This window comes from Neopelma chrysocephalum, unplaced genomic scaffold (assembly GCF_003984885.1).
Source record: "Neopelma chrysocephalum unplaced genomic scaffold, ASM398488v2 Primary Assembly neopelma1_187, whole genome shotgun sequence".
Taxonomy (NCBI): Eukaryota; Metazoa; Chordata; class Aves; order Passeriformes; family Pipridae; genus Neopelma; species Neopelma chrysocephalum.
Window position 1 is genome coordinate 48,560 of NW_020897849.1, and position 15,582 is coordinate 64,141.

Here is a 15,582-nt window from a genome sequence, read left to right on the forward strand (position 1 = left end):
CTTGGACACTTCCAGGGATCCAGGGGCAGCCACAGCTTCTCTGGGAAATCCATTCCAGCCCCTCCTCACCCTCCCAGCCAGCAATTCCTTCCTTCTCCATGCCACAGATCCTGGTAAATGCTCGGGAATTGCGGAATTCCTCTGTAATCTTTATTTTTACAGGAAGGTGTTGCATCCAGTAACATCACAATAAATCATTCCTTGACAAGATTCCACTCGGAATCCAAATTCTCTTCAAGAAATTCCCACTGCTCCAATTCCTCACAGCCTCACATTCCTTGGATTTATGGTTTCACCAGAAGAACATGGAGAACGTTTCTATGGAACCACAGGATGGTTTGGGTTGGAAGGGACCTTCAAGACCTTCCAGTTCCAACCCCGACACCTTCCACTATCCCAGGTTGCTCCAACCTGGACTTGGACACTTCCAGGGATGGGCCATCCACAAAACTTCCATAATAATTCCATAATACCATCCACAGAGTTATCTTTCATTACATCATCAATTGCTGGTTCTCCAAAGCTTAATTCCAAGTTTTGGGATTTCTACAGCTTAGAACAAGAATCTCCTAAAAATTTTTAGGCTCATTTAGGCTCATTTTGGGCTCATTTTAGGCTCATAGTTCAACTTTCGGTGTCTCTGTGAAGACATTGACTCACTGCTGGGAAAGATTAATAGATTTTAAGGCCCAGAAGGGACTTTTGGGATCATCTAAATCAGCCTCCCCTCATCACATTGGCTGCAGGATTTCCCTGAGTCGGTGCTTGTTTCCAGCCTCATACCCAGGGTTCCATTAGGACACATCTTAATTAAAAATGTTCCACTTGTGGAGGACTCCTGGTACATTGTTCTAGTGGTTAATTACTTTAGTTGCCAAAAATAATCATGCTCTGTGATTATTACCCAGGTACCAATCCCATCGTGTTCTGGCCCAACAGATTGAAGAACCCTCTGCTATGAAATTCCTGGAGCGGAATTATTCCTGGAATTCCTCCCTTTTCCAATGTCACCTGCACTTCTAGGAGGGGAAAAAACACCCAAGACGTTGTTCAGTGCTGTGTTACCACGTAATTAAAGATAAAATCCCGAGGCACAGGGAGAGAAAGGAATGTTTTGGGACCAGAGAACGACAGAACGTTTTTGCTCCATTTTTTCAGGTTTTATTTGTACCAGAGACGTTCCTAAACCGGGATTAATCAGCAAGACAAAGAGGGATGCAAATGAATCACCCCAATCTGGGTCCAAGAAGCATTTTAGAGGTGAAAAGGCCATCAAGTATCCTCATTAGGAAGGTTTCATTAACGACTGGTTTGAGCATCGTTAACAATTTGGGTCAGGCCCATAAATGCTGGGCTGGGTGTTTGTATGTTTGGACACAATTCCTTTCTTTCCAGCAATTACAAAACTCCAGGAAGCAAATATTTAAACACAGTCTGCACTGGAAGAAATCCATGCCTTTAGGGTTTGGGGTTTTTGTTTTTTAAGAAGAAAAATAAGCCAATCGTAGGTTTGGTTTTTTTTAAGAAATCTCCATCCTTGCAAATAAACAAATAATCTTTGTTCATTGGTTTTTTTTTAAATAGAATTCTCAGAGTTATGGTTCTGTCTTTCATGGACAAGCCCAGAAAACATAAGAATCACAATGTAAATATCCTAAAAATACCAATTTTTGAGTTGCTAAATCGTGGATTTTCAATCAGGTTATTTCAATCAGGAATGAATTAAGGCATCCAAAATGGTGCTAAAACAGGGGGGGGGAGGCACAAAGGTTAGTCCTGGTGCCCTTTGAGGCCAACATTTGAATAAACCAGATATATTTATATACATAACCATATGTATTTGTGCAGCATGTTCCATTTCAAAGGTATTTCCAAGCGTTTTCCAAGAATTCCTCAGGCAATAACCCTGAAAACGCATCTGAAAAGAGGCAAATATGGGCAATTCCATTTTCCAGCTGAGAAACCAGGCTGAGATTCCACCTGGCAACACTGGAAAAAGAGCAGGGATGTGCCTTTCTCCTCCCAAAAGGCAGAAGAAACCGGATTTCCTTCGGTGCAAACTTCAAAAAATTCACCTCACGAAAACAAAAAATGTCCCAAAGCCACACAAAAAAAAAGGCATAAAAGGCATTTTGTTCCCAATGGGATGCCAGGAGTGGGAAGGGAAGGTGTCAGCAGGATGGGAAAGGGGATGTTTCACAGCTCTTGTGCCTCCAGGGATTTTTCCAAGTGCCTCTGGGCATTGGTAGGAATTTTGCAGCCATCTGCTCCAACAGATTGTTTGAGAGGAGTGGAGCTGTGGCCAATCTGTCTCAGGCTTTGGAGGTGAGGGAGGAACTTGGTTTCACGAGCAATTTGGAGCAAATCAGATTTGCCTAATTTAATTATTTAGAGGCCAGAAAAACGTCCCCTCTAAAAAGGGACTTTTTAGAGCTTTACTTGAGTGCCACCCTGAGGAGCAGCTGGGAAATGAGGAGAACTCACCTGGGCAGGATTTTCTGGGGCTGCCTCGTGTGGGATATCACCAGAGACCTGTGATCTTCTGCAGCAACAACTTCTGGAGGAGGATCATATTTATTCACAGCAGCAACCTGTTCCCACAGTTTAAGGGAGGGGGGAGCAAAAAAGAAAGAAAAGCAGTGATGGAATCGCTTCCAGCTGCAATTTTGCTTCAAAGGTCCCTGTGAATAATGATGGATTTGTGTTCCTGGGGGTCAGTCTTTGTGCTGGGCTTGCCTGGGAGCTCTGTGCCACATCAATCTTTCCAGGAGATTTAGGCAGGGTTTGATGGATGGATGGATGGATGGAAGGCAGCCAGATTTAACTCACCATCTTTAATATATTCAACCTTTTCCCGGGGAAGAAAAACAGGATGCCACAAAGTAATTTCGCTTAGGTTTTAATTAGCTGTTAATTTGCATCCTCTCAGTGCTGGTGGAAGGTGCCAAACTCAAATCCTCAGGGACTGGAGCCATTCAGAAAAGGAACAGAAATAATAAAGAAAACAAGCAAACTCTATTTTTTTCCTGACAATGCATTTCTGCCTTTCCTGGGAAGAAAAGAACTCAAATTCCAAGGATTCCCTCCATCCCTTCTGTTGGAAGGAGGTGTATTTTTTTGGGTGTTGTTAAATGTTACACACTCAGAAATAAGGTAAGGACTTCATTTAAAGCATCAAATATCAACCAGCTGCAAAAGCCCCGATGGCAGAACGTTGTGAAGCTCAACAAGGAAGGTTTTGCACCTGGGAAAACATAATCTAGGAATGCAACAAAGGCTGGGATCTGCCTGGGATCTGCCAGGAAGGGACCTGAGGGAGAACAAGCTCAGTAGGAGTGAGCAGGTTGGATCATAAGGAGCACTTGCCAGGCCACACCTGGAATATTGGGCTCAGTTTTGGTTCCTGGTACACAAAAAATACGTGGACAGGCTGGAGAGGGTCCAGAGAAGGGCCACAAAGATGATCCAAGGACCAGGAGACCTCATCACCACATTCCAATGTTTAAAGTGTGGCTACAAGGATGGAGAGTCCCTTTGTACCAGGAATCCCATGGATAAAAAGAGGGTCAAAGGGTACAAGTTACTCCTGGGGAGATTTTAATTGGATACAAGAGGTAAAATATTCACAGTGGAATATTCGAGGCCAGGTTGGATGGGGCTTGGAGTGACCTGGGATAGTGGAAGGTGTCCCTGCCCGTGGCAGAGGGTGGGATGAGATGATTTTAAGGTCCCTTCCAACCCAAACCATTCTGGATTTTATGATAATTTCCCCAGGGAAGTGGTGGATTCGCAGTGTTGGGCACTTTTAAGATTGGGCTGAACAAAGGTGCTGGGCCATCTTTTAGGGTTCTTTTCCCAAAAAAAAGGTTGGACCAGATGATCCATGAGGTCCCTTCCAAGCTGGTATTCTATGATTCATGGCAGTTATACCCATATTAGGAAGGGTTGTGGTGCAAAACATTCCATCTTGGAATCCAGTGTCCACTCTATTCTGGGAGAAGGGGAGGTAATTCCATTTTAGCTTTAATTTGGTGCTGGAATTAGTGGTTGGGAGCACAGTAGGTGCATCCTGGTGCACATCATCTGGTGAGGGTTATCCCAAAAGAGCTCTAGTTCATGTAAGACTATTCCACAACAAGAATCAAATGTGGGCAATCAGGAGTTTCCCTTCCAAACCACATTTCTGAGCTCAACTACTGATCTAAACTTCTGATCTGCTGCATTTCTGACCTAAACTAAAACATTTCTGAATATCCATTTCGTGCCAGCGAGACAGAAGAGCTGGTGCCTCCAAATCCAAGAGAATTCACGAGGCTGAGACACCCTAAAATAACCCGAGGAGAGGATTTTCTGGAATAACTTTTATCAACCAAAAGTGCTGGTCTAAACCAGCCACCCAGGCTCATAATTTTACAGTCCACAGGGAAGGAAAAACATTGTTAAAAGATTAAAAATTGTATTAGGAGGGGAACAGGTTGGCACTTAAGATAAAGAGCAAGATCAACATCTCAAAGGTGGGGTAAATGACACTCTGGTGTCGTCCCTTCTGTGTGTTCACGCCAGGAAAAGCCTGGCATTAAACAAGAACCTTAAATATTTATGCAGCTAAAGTTGGGAGTGATGAATTTGCTGAAAGAATCATTTTTAAAGGATAATTCCTTGAAACACAACCCCAACTGGCAGCTGATGATCCTAAAAGTTCCAGCTTGGCTTGGGCCCAAATACAACGAAGTTACAGTTCAGGCACCACGACAGGGAAAGGTTTTTATTCCAATAGTTGCTGTGAGCAATTTGAGCAGTTTTTTGGGGGGGAGGAGATTTTACAGATTTTATGGTCTTTAGTTAGAAAAATTCCAGAATTACATGATGTTTGCCTACCTTTTCTTTCACTGCAACCTTCTTGAGGTCCAGCTCTGTGACTTGGAGCAGCGTGAAAATCGCCGAGAGCCAATAATCTGCATGTTCCTGAGGGACAAAGTTTCTAATTTGACACTAAATACTCAATTTCCTCCATCAAATATTTAATTCCAAATGTCTGAAATTAAATTGGCCTTAATACATCCCCAGATTTTTAGCCTGGGTGTGTCAATACCAAGCACAAATTGACCCCCCCCACCACCACAAGCTCAGCTGCTGCTGCCAGACCTGAGTTGTTCAAAAAGCTGAAACTACAAAAGGCAAAAGATGGGAATTAAAAACTCAAAAAGAATATGATCAGATTTTGCTTAGGAGAAGGACATCTAATCAAAAAAAGCCTTCAATTTATGGGGAACTAGGAGCTGCATATTTCAGGGATTTTTTCCTGCTAATTTCGTTGTGTGTCACAACAGATCATTCTCATAAAAGCCAATAAAAAACTGGCAATCACAGGAAAAACTTCAACTCTTGACATTTTTTCCTCTTTCTGTCATTGGAAATCTGTAAAAGTCACACAAAATTTAGAAATCGTGGCTCAGGATAAAATCATCTTTGATCACTCAGGACAAATTACAAATGCAAAGTCAAAGAGTTTCTGATATTTGGCAAATGATGTTGTTGATAAAATGACTATTTGATTCCTCAATTGAGGAATATTATGGGGGCCATAAATGAGATCTAGGAAGAAAAGAGGATACAGGTTCCACAGACATTATTTTAAAAGGGGTGTGATTAAGCTTCTTCAAGCTTTACTCAGAACAATAAACCTTCAAATCAAACAAAAAGGGGATCTTTTCCCACAAAAAAATCATGGGGTACGAACCTATAAATGGATTAAAAAATGGAATTAATAAAATTAATGGATTTACTACGTGGATATTCAACAAGATGATTCATGTGCAGCTTTGGTTCAGACAAATTTCCCAGAGAAAGGCTGGGAATCAACCCAGGGATCAACATTTCTCCCACTCATTCCCTGAAATGACTTTCAACAAAGACAGAAACTGAGGCTAAAAAGATTCCGGTGTGATCCAAACCACCCTAATTTCTGGGTTCCTCTTTGACCTCTTTCTTACCTGCAGAGGGTTTTTTAAAAGGTTTAGAACTCTGAGGAGAGGCAGATCTTCAATCCACTCGAGCTCAGGCAGCTCAGCAATCTATGGAACGACAGAAACAGAGCGTTAAATCGGCAGCGAGGGCACCCACGAAAACTCTGAGGAGAAAAGAAAAGCATTTTCGTCCCTGCTCTTAAAATCTGGACGTAAAGTAAAAAAAACCCCATCATTACACTCCCCGAGGGGGTTTACATGTTAACTGCATTCAACGAGGCACTTTAGTCACAAAAAAAGGCAGACAGGTTGGCTGGGAGCTGGAGCAGACAGCAATTTGCAACCACCTGCATTTCTCCCAGTTCTTTTCAAATGTCAAGCCCTAAAACATTTAGCTTTTATGGGGCTGATGTGCTTAAGTGAGGCAATTCTGCAGTTATGGCTGACTAGCCAAAAAAAAAAACAACAAAAAAAATTCCTTTTAAGAGTTTCTTTTCTCTGGAGTTCAAGTTCATCCCACAGGACTCGACTGTCCTTGGCTGGGTTGTGTCCAGAGGGGGATGAATTCCACTTGTGGGCTCATCTGTCCACGAAGGAAAGCTGCACTCAGGCACATCAGATAAACAGGAGTGGAGTTAATTAAGGTTTGTGTGCCCAAAACAAACCCAGGGCAGCGGTGCTGGACCCTGAGGGAAGAGCTGGGAAGCTCTGGATGAAAACAAGGTGGAATTCATGTCTCCTCATCTCAGCTACTCAGGTGAGTCACTTTAGCATCAGTGGACAGGGGGCAGTTCCAGAGTCATCCCATCCGTGGTGGGCTGGGAGGAATTGCCTTGTGGGAATACCTGCTTTTCCTCCTCTGTTGAAAAAGGGAATCATGGAATCATCCCAGAATGGTTTGGGTGGGAAGGGACCTGAAAGATCATCCAGTTCCATGGGCAGGGACACCTTCCACTAGCCCAGGTTGCTCCAACCTGGCCTTGGACACTGCCAGGGATCCAGGGGCAGCCACAGCTTCTCTGGGAAATCCATTCCAGCCCCTCCCCACCCTCCCAGACAGCAATTCCTTCCTTCTCCATGCACAGAGCCTGTTAAATGCTTGGGAATTGCAGAATTCCTCTGTAATCTTTTACTTCTACAAAAAAAAAGTTATATCCAGTAACGTTACAAGAAATTATTACATGGCAAGATTCCACTCAGGATTCAAATGCTCTTCAATAAATTTCCCTTGCTCCAATTCCTCACAGCCTCAAATTCCTTGGATTTATGGCTTCATCAGAAGAACAAGGAGAACATTTCTACAGAAAGAATTTTTGGGTTGGAAGGGACCTTCAAGATCATCCAGTTCCACCCCCTGCCATGGGCAGGGACACCTTCCACTAGCCCAGGTTGCTCCAACCCAGCCTTGGACACTTCCAGGGATCCAGGGGCAGCCACAGCTTCTCTGGGCAACCTGGGCCAGGTCCTCCTCACCCTTCCAGCCAGGAATTCCTTCCCAACATCCCAGGTAAATCTTTCCTCTTCCAGTTTGCTGTTCCCCCTCACCCCATCACAATCTGCCCTCGTAAAAAGTCTCTATCCCTCTTTTAGTCCTAAAAGGCCAACTGACCCTAAAAGACTTCCAATTCTATCCCTAATTTCTACCCAGCTTATGTAAAGTGCCTAAAAACATAAACCTCAACCACAAGGTTCATTTTGAGACAAGCCACAAACCAAGTTTGACCGAGGATTTCCCAAAGAAATCATAAAATTCCAACCACTAATCACTGAACATGTTTACAAGAGAGAAACCCATCATGTCCATCATTGAAAAATCAAGCCCTGGAGATGGTTCTGAGTGGAACTGAGCTGGAGTAACTCACATCTTCCTGTGGCAATTGATTAAAATTCCCTTTCAAATTATTCTTCTGAAGGCAAGGTTCAAAAAAAAAAAAAAAGGTGACTCATTAAACAGTTTCAATAACATCATTCCAAGAGGCAAATTTGGATGAGGTAAAATTAAATAGCATTTACGTGCTGGAAAGAACAGGGGAAACTATCTGAGGCCCTGGAAGTGGTGTTATTAATGCTAATAACAAGCTTATTATTGGGTAGTTTCCTGTCTGATGCAACTGATGCACCTTTAAATGTCAACCTGAACGCAGTGAGAGAAAAAGAATCCCCAGTGCTTTGAATTAAATCCTGTAAATGTGTCTTGCAAGTGGGGGGAAAATGACAGAAAATGTTCCGTTGCTGGTTGGTGGTTTTTTCTGATTTTCGCAGGTTTTCTTTTCACGTGGAGATCTGTCCAAATGATTCATGAATTTGTGGTATTTTCAATTAAAAAAGAAGAGCAGTATCAAAAGTAGTCTGTATATAAAATAGCAGTGAGTTGGACTGTACTTCCATTGTATCATTGTACTTCCAGTGAAAATTCTGCTGCGTCACAAAAGCCACTTTAGGGCAGAGAACCTGCAGTTCTGCCTGCCAGGAACTTCCAGCTGAGAGCTCCGAAGGATCTGTGGCCATAAATGTGAAGCAGCTTTGGAGTGAAACAACAAAGGAAAAGGTGTCAGATTTCCACAAAAAGGGCGGGAAGGAGGACCCGGGAAAATCCAGGCCTGTCAGCCTGAGCTCAGTGCTTGGCAAGGTTCTGGAGCAGATCATCCTGCAGTCCCACAGCACCTACAGGATGGACAAGGGATCAGACCCAGCCAGCACGGGTTTAGGAGGGGCAGGTCCTGTCTGACCAACCTGAGCTCCTTTTATGACCAGGTGACCCGGCTGGTGGGTGAGGGAAAGGTGTGGATGTGTCTGCCTGGACTTCAGTAAGGCTTGGACACCGTCTCCCATGGGATGCTCCTGGAAAAGGCTTGGCCAGGGGCACTCTGGGCTGGGTGAGGAACTGGCTGAGGGCCCAGAGAGTCGTGGGGAATGGAGCTGCTTCCAGCTGGGATCCGTCCCCAGGGGTGTCTCCAGGGATCGGTGCTGGGCCCAGTCCTGTTCAGTGTCTGCACTGAGGATCTGGAGGAGGGGATGGAGGGAACCATCAGCACATTGCAGGTGACCCCAAGCTGGGGGAGTGTTGATGTGCTGGAAGGCAGGAGGGCTCTGCAGAGGGACCTGGCCAGGCTGGATCCATGGGCTGATTGCAAGGGGCTGAGGTTCCCCAAGGCCAAGGGCCGGGTCCTGCCCCTTGGCCACAAGAAGCCCCTGCAGCTCCAGGCTGGGCCAGAGGGGCTGGAGAGCAGCCAGGCAGGAAGGGAGCTGGGAGTTGGGCTGGCCAGGAAGCTGAAGAGGAGCCCGAGTGTGCCCAGGGGGGCAAGAGGGCCAATGGCTGCTGGGCTGGCTGAGGAAGAGTGTGGCAGCAGGAGCAGGGCAGGGCTTGTGCCCCTGGGCTGGGCGCTGGTGAGGCCACCCCTGGAGTGCTGTGTCCAGCTCTGGGCCCTGAGCTCAGGAAGGCCCTGGAGGGGCTGGAGCAGGGGCAGAGAAGAGCAGCGAGGCTGGGGAAGGGACTGGAGCACAAGTGCTGTGAGGAGAGGCTGAGGGAGCTGGGGGGGCTCAGCCTGGAGAGGAGGAGGCTCAGGGGAGACCTCCTCACTCTCTGCAACTCCCTGACAGGAGGGCGGAGCCGGGGGTGTTGGGCTCTGCTCCTAGGCAGAGATCAGTAAGACAAGAGGGCTCTGTCTTAAGCTGTGCCAGGGGAGGTTTAGGTTGGATATTAGGAAGAAATTCTTTCCAGAGAGGGTGCTCAGCCATTGGAATGGGCTGCCCAGGGAAGTGGTGGATTCTCCATCCCTGGAGGTGTTTAAGGACAGACTGGATGTGGCATCAGTGCCATGGGCTGGGAACCACGGCGGTAGTGATTCAAGGGTTGGACTGGATGATCTCAGAGGTCCTGTACAGCCTGACTGATTCCATGATTCTATGATTCTGTGATTCTATGATTCTATGATTTCTATGATTCTAATATTCATTTCTTGCAGTGTTTTGAGATTTTTTTGATCTCTCAAAGGAATTTAGTTAAAAAAAAATAAATACATTCTGCATTCTTAGAAGAAGCTGAGGTGGATATGAAGTGTGGTACCTGGTTATCCTCGAGATTGATCGTCTCCAGCAGATCATGTCCCTGCAAGCCTCTTAAACTGGTTATTTTGTTGCTGGACAGGTCCAGCTTCTGTAGAGTTTTCAAGCTCTCCAGCCCAGTTGCCTTCTCAATCTGGTTGAAGCCCTGAAAAATGAAGAAACTGTTCATCAAGTTCCCCGGGTGGAAAACAACATTCCCGAGTTCATTTTGTTGTTGAGAATATTGTTATTGCCTCATCTTCATCTCAAGGTGACACATCACAGCTTTTCCATCCTGCTCAAGGATGTCCTGATTAGCTCATCTTCAACTCACCTTGAAGAGCAGCAAGAGACAACAGCAATAAAAAGAGCTTTAACATCCTTTTAAAGCTGATTCTGGCCTAAGAATGCTCTTGTCACTATAAAAAAATTCAGAATATAGATATGCACATAAAAAGATAGAATATATATACATAAATACATTGAATTTCCCTCTGTAATCGGGGTTATATTTACATTTTGATTACAGAATAAATAATGGAAATATTAAGGTGGAAGATACAGGAGACAGGGTAAGGGTTCGGGGTGTTCAGCTGGAGAAGAGAAGGTTCCAGAGAGACCTCAGAGCCCCTTCCAGGGCCTAAAGGGGCTCCAGGAGAGCTGGAGAGGGACTGGGGACAAGGCAGAGAGGGACAGGACACAGGGAATGGCTTCCCAGTGCCAGAGAGCAGGGTTAGGTGGGATATTGGGAAGGAATTGCTGGCTGGGAGGGTGAGGAAGGGCTGGAATGGATTTCCCAGAGAAGTTGTGGCTGCCTCTGGATCCCTGGAAGTGTCCAAGGCTGGGTTGGAGCAACCTGGGCTAGTGGAAGGTGTCCCTGCCCACGGCAGGGGGTGGCACTGGATGACCTTGAAGGTCCCTTCCCACCCAACCTTTTCCTGACTCAATGATTCTATGAGGTGATCTAAAAATACCTCTGGGATACATCAGTTTTTATGAATGCACATTAAGGAAGGCAGACTTGGTTTCCTCTCAGTGACAGCAGGCACAGAAATGTTTAAAATATAATAATTAAAAAAAACCACAACAACCTGCCACTTTCCTGTAAATTCATCTGGACCAACCCAAGAACTGACCCCTGGTTTTGAGAACTCACAACCAACTGCTGCTGCTTGACATTCCTTCCCAAACCAGGTGACATAAAAGCCCTACATTTATCCCTTCACACCAGATGGGTTCGTTTCTCAGGGCCTCAAAAAATCAGGGAATTGCTCATGCTCTGAACTGTTTGGAGCAACCTGGGATAGTGGAAGGTGTTGGGGTTGGAACTGGTTGATCTTTAAGGTGCCTTCCAACCCAAACCATCCTGGGATTCTGTGATGGTGTTCCATAGGAAGATGGTTTTTAGGCCTCTTCCTGGCAACCAGGCCGAAACCAGGGAAGTACCTACATCCCAATATTCCACGCTATTCTTTACGTAAGTAGGAATACAAATGGAAGTTGGAGGAAGTTGGTTGGCCAGATTTCTTCTGGAGAAGTTGGAGACAGCGGGTCCCTGCAGCCACTCTTGCTCGTGAGGGAGTGAGGCCTGTGAGGCCTGAGTGAGGCCTGCGAGGCCTGAGTGAGGCCTGCGTGAGGCCTGCGAGGCCTGCGAGGCTTGTGTGAGGCCTGCGAGGCCTGTGTGAGGCCTGTGAAGCCTGTGTGAGGCCTGGGAGGCCTGTGTGAGGCCTGAGTGAGGCCTGCGAGGCCTGTGTGAGGCCTGCAAGGCCTGTGTGAGGCCTGTGTGAGGCCTTCAAGGCCTGTTGTTTTTCCAATTCAAGAGATTTGGTGGAGTAGCCTTCGTTTTCTTAAGGAAAGCATTAAGATTTTGGTTTGTTAGTTCTTTATTAGTTTTGGTTTGTTAGTTCTTTATTACCCCAACTAATAAAGGGGTAGATCCGTTTTTCTGGGTTTTTTGGGTGTTGGGGGTTTCTTTCTTACACTTATATCGTTTTTGTAACCGTATGTAAGTGTAAATACATATATATATTGCTTTAGTTCTGTTATTTCGGTTCTTTTGTTTTTGTTTTTTTTCTTCTCCCTTTCCTTTCCTTTATAAAAGGGAGGGGGGAAGCCCTTTTCACTGTGGCCACAGGTGCCCAAATTGTTTCTCCACGGGATTCTTTCCACACATAACCTTGGAATTCCCGTTTTTCCAGTGGCCTCACCTTGTGCTGAAAGCTTGGAAGCCTCATCTTCCATTAATAAATATTTAGGAACTATGGAGATAAACAAGCTCTCGTCTTATTCCAGTTGTCTGCCCTTGACATTTTTCCTGGCTTTTAAATGTTTAATTAGGTTATTAATAGCATGGAGGCTCCCTCTCTCTTTAATGAGATACAGTTCCGAGCTCCAGTTGCAAAATTCTGGGACCAAAAGGGATTTGTGGAAAAATCCTCAGAAAATTCCTAAGAGTCCAGTTTATTAGAGCTGCACTTCTTATTTTTTTTCTTTTTTTATTGCAAACATGAGCTTTTTGGGTCCAGCATTTACAGAGGCCTTTCTTCCCAACTTCAGAACTTACCACTCTCTCAATTTAAAAAGCTCCAGGGAAAACGGGAAAGGAGGGAATCGCTGGGAAGGGAGGGGGTGACTGCTCCCATTAATAAAAGAAAAAGTGCATTTTATTCTAAAAAAAGTGCATTTTATTCTAAAAAAAGTACTTTTCATTCTAAAAAAAAGTGCATTTTATTCTAATTAGTATTTTATTCTGAAAAAAGTGCATTTTATTCTAAAGAAAAAGTGCATTTCATTCTAAAAAGAAAGTACTTTTTATTCTAAAAAAAAGTGCATTTTATTCTAAAAAAAGTGCATTTTATTCTAATTAGCATTTTATTCTAAAAAAAAGTGCATTTTATTCTTAAACAAAGGTGCATTTTATTCTTTAAAAAGGGTGCTTTTCATTCTAAACAAAAAAGTGCATTTTATTCTAATTAGCATTTTATTCTAAAAAAAAAAGTGCATTTTATTCTAAGTAGCATTTTATTCTAAAAAAAGTACATTTTATTCTAATTAGCATTTTATTCTAAAAAAAGTGCATTTTATTCTAATTAGCACTTTATTCTAAAAAAAAAGTGCTTTTTATTCTAAAAAAAAGTGCATTTTATTCTGAAAAAAGTGCATTTTACTCTAATTAGAATTTTATCCTAAACAAAAAAGTGTATTTTATTCTAATTAGCATTTTATTCCAAAAAAAGGTGCAATTTATTCTCAAAAAAGGGTGCATTTTATTCTAAACAAAAAAGTGCATTTTATTCTTAAAAAAAGTGCATTTCATTCTAAAAAAAAGTGCATTTTATTCTAATTAGCATTTTATTCTTAAAAAAGTGCATTTTATTCTAAAAAAGTGCATTTTATTCTAATTAGCATTTTATTCTAAAAAAAAAGCGCATTTTATTCCACTGACAGATTTATTAATTAAAAATATGCCCTGTATCACAAACACCTCTGCGAATTTGTTATGCCATTATCTTCCCATTTATAAATATATTAATTTATTGATAAAAGACAGACAGGAAACCAGCAGGATTCTTGATTTCTTACCAAATTGAGGATCCTGATGGGCAGGTTCTCCAGGCCACTGATGGCCCTGAGGCTGTTGTGGGACAAACTCAGGTGGCTCAGGCTGTGACATTTCTCCAGGCCTTTGATTTCTTTAATATTATTAACTAAGGTTTATTTAAGGGAAATAACACAAAAAACCTTGGCAGGAAAAAAAGTTACGCTGATCTGACAATCTGCATCAGAATTTAACTTAACAATTCAACTTAAATAAGGTAAGAAAAGCTGAGTTAAAATGCCTGCAAAATGTGGCCCTGCTGCAGGATGTTTAAGAGGGTGGGTTTTAATTCAGGATTAAAAAAAAAAAAGCAGCTTGTTTTGTCTGCCAGGTCCTCAGGGAGGAGTGTTTGATATAAGTTAGTGTCACTTTGCTATTCAGAATTGGGCATTTTTTAAAATTTTGGGCTCATTTGCCTCCATTTCAGGGGGTTTTGGTGCAGCTGGGTGTAAAAATGAACATATTTTTGTCCCCTCAAACTCCAGGAATTTGTCTCTCACTTAAAAATCCTTAAAATCACTTCATAAAATCACTTAAAAATCCTTAAAATCACTTAAAAATCACTGCCTTGGCTGCTTCCCTCAAACTACAGGAATTTGGGATTAAAAATCCTTTAAATCACTTTTAAAAATCACTTAAAAATCCTTAAAATCACTTTAAAAATCACTTAAAAATCACTGCCTTGGGTGCTTCCCTCCAACTCCAGGAATTTGTCTCTCACTCAAAAATCCTTAAAATCACTTTAAAAAGTCACTTAAAAATCCTTAAAATCACACTAAAAATCACTTAAAAATCACTGCCTTGGGTGCTTCCCTCAAACTCCAGGAATTTGTGATTAAAAATCTTTAAAATCACTTTAAAAACTGACTTAAAAATCCTTAAAATCACTTAAAAAATCACTTTAAAAATCACTGCCTTGGGTGTTTCCCTCAAACTCCAGGAATTTGGGATTAAAAATCCTTAAAATCCCTTTAAAAATCACTTAAAAATCCTTCAAATCACTTTAAAAATCACTGCCTTGTGTGCTTCCCTCAAACTCCAGCAATTTGTCTCTCATTTAACAATCCTTACAATCACTTTAAAAAATCACTTAAAAATCCTTAACATTACTTTAAAAATCACTTAAAAATCACTGCCTTGGGTGCTTCCCTCAACCTCCAGGAAGTTGTGATTAAAAATCCTTAAAATCTCTTTAAAAATCACTTAAAAATCACTGCCTTGGGTGCTTCCCTCAAACTCCAGGAATTTGTGATTAAAAATCTTTAAAATCACTTTAAAAAATGACTTAAAAATCCTTAAAATCACTTTAAAAATCACTTAAAAATCCTTAAAATCACTTAAAAAATCACTTAAAAATCACTGCCTTGGGTGCTTCCCTCAAACTCCAGGAATTTTCTCCCACTCAAGCTTCCAGAAAGGATACAATCCAGGAAAAGTTTAGTAAGGCAGTCGTATGCTGACAAATCTTGCATTTTAAGGATTTGATTGTACGAAAAATTTACTTCCTAAAGCGGAAAAAAAAGAAACAGAAATTTAGTTTTTGGACTTTTGCCCCTGCCCAAATAATAACAGGGAATTTATTTGGAATTTAAACCCATAAAAAGCAATTTTTGGCATCTCACCTTGAGGTTTTTCGGGGGTTTGAACCCGAAACATTCAGTCAGCTCGTTGTGGGAAGCGTCCAGCTCCAGTAAATAAGGCATGTGACTGACACAAGAAAGATCTGGAGATAAAAATAAAATATTAAAACCTGCACAGGGCTTTATTTATTAATTTATTTATTAATTTATTTATTTATTTATGAAATCTCTAATAAAAATAAAATTAATAAAATGTATTAATTTAATTTATTTCTTAAATCTCAGCACAGGTGGATATTTTGGGAAGAAGATCAAGCCATTGCTGGATATTTTTGGGAAGATCAAGGCATTGCTGGATATTTTGGGAAGAAGATCAAGCCTTGATGGATATTTT

General features: G+C 42.4%; 1 protein-coding gene across 1 annotated transcript in view; it reads right to left on the reverse strand.

Annotated features, from left to right (window-relative positions):
* LRGUK (leucine rich repeats and guanylate kinase domain containing) overlaps positions 1 to 15,582 on the reverse strand; it is a 35,690-nt gene that overhangs the window by 16,374 nt on the left and 3,734 nt on the right. Inside the window, exons 4-10 of the mRNA XM_027702472.1 lie at positions 15,231 to 15,331; positions 15,032 to 15,113; positions 13,593 to 13,717; positions 10,033 to 10,176; positions 5,994 to 6,074; positions 4,879 to 4,965; positions 2,485 to 2,591 (exon numbers count right to left, since the gene is read on the reverse strand). Of these exons, the coding sequence (XP_027558273.1) occupies positions 2,485 to 2,591; positions 4,879 to 4,965; positions 5,994 to 6,074; positions 10,033 to 10,176; positions 13,593 to 13,717; positions 15,032 to 15,113; positions 15,231 to 15,331 (727 nt within the window). The remainder of the gene's footprint in view (positions 1 to 2,484; positions 2,592 to 4,878; positions 4,966 to 5,993; positions 6,075 to 10,032; positions 10,177 to 13,592; positions 13,718 to 15,031; positions 15,114 to 15,230; positions 15,332 to 15,582) is intronic.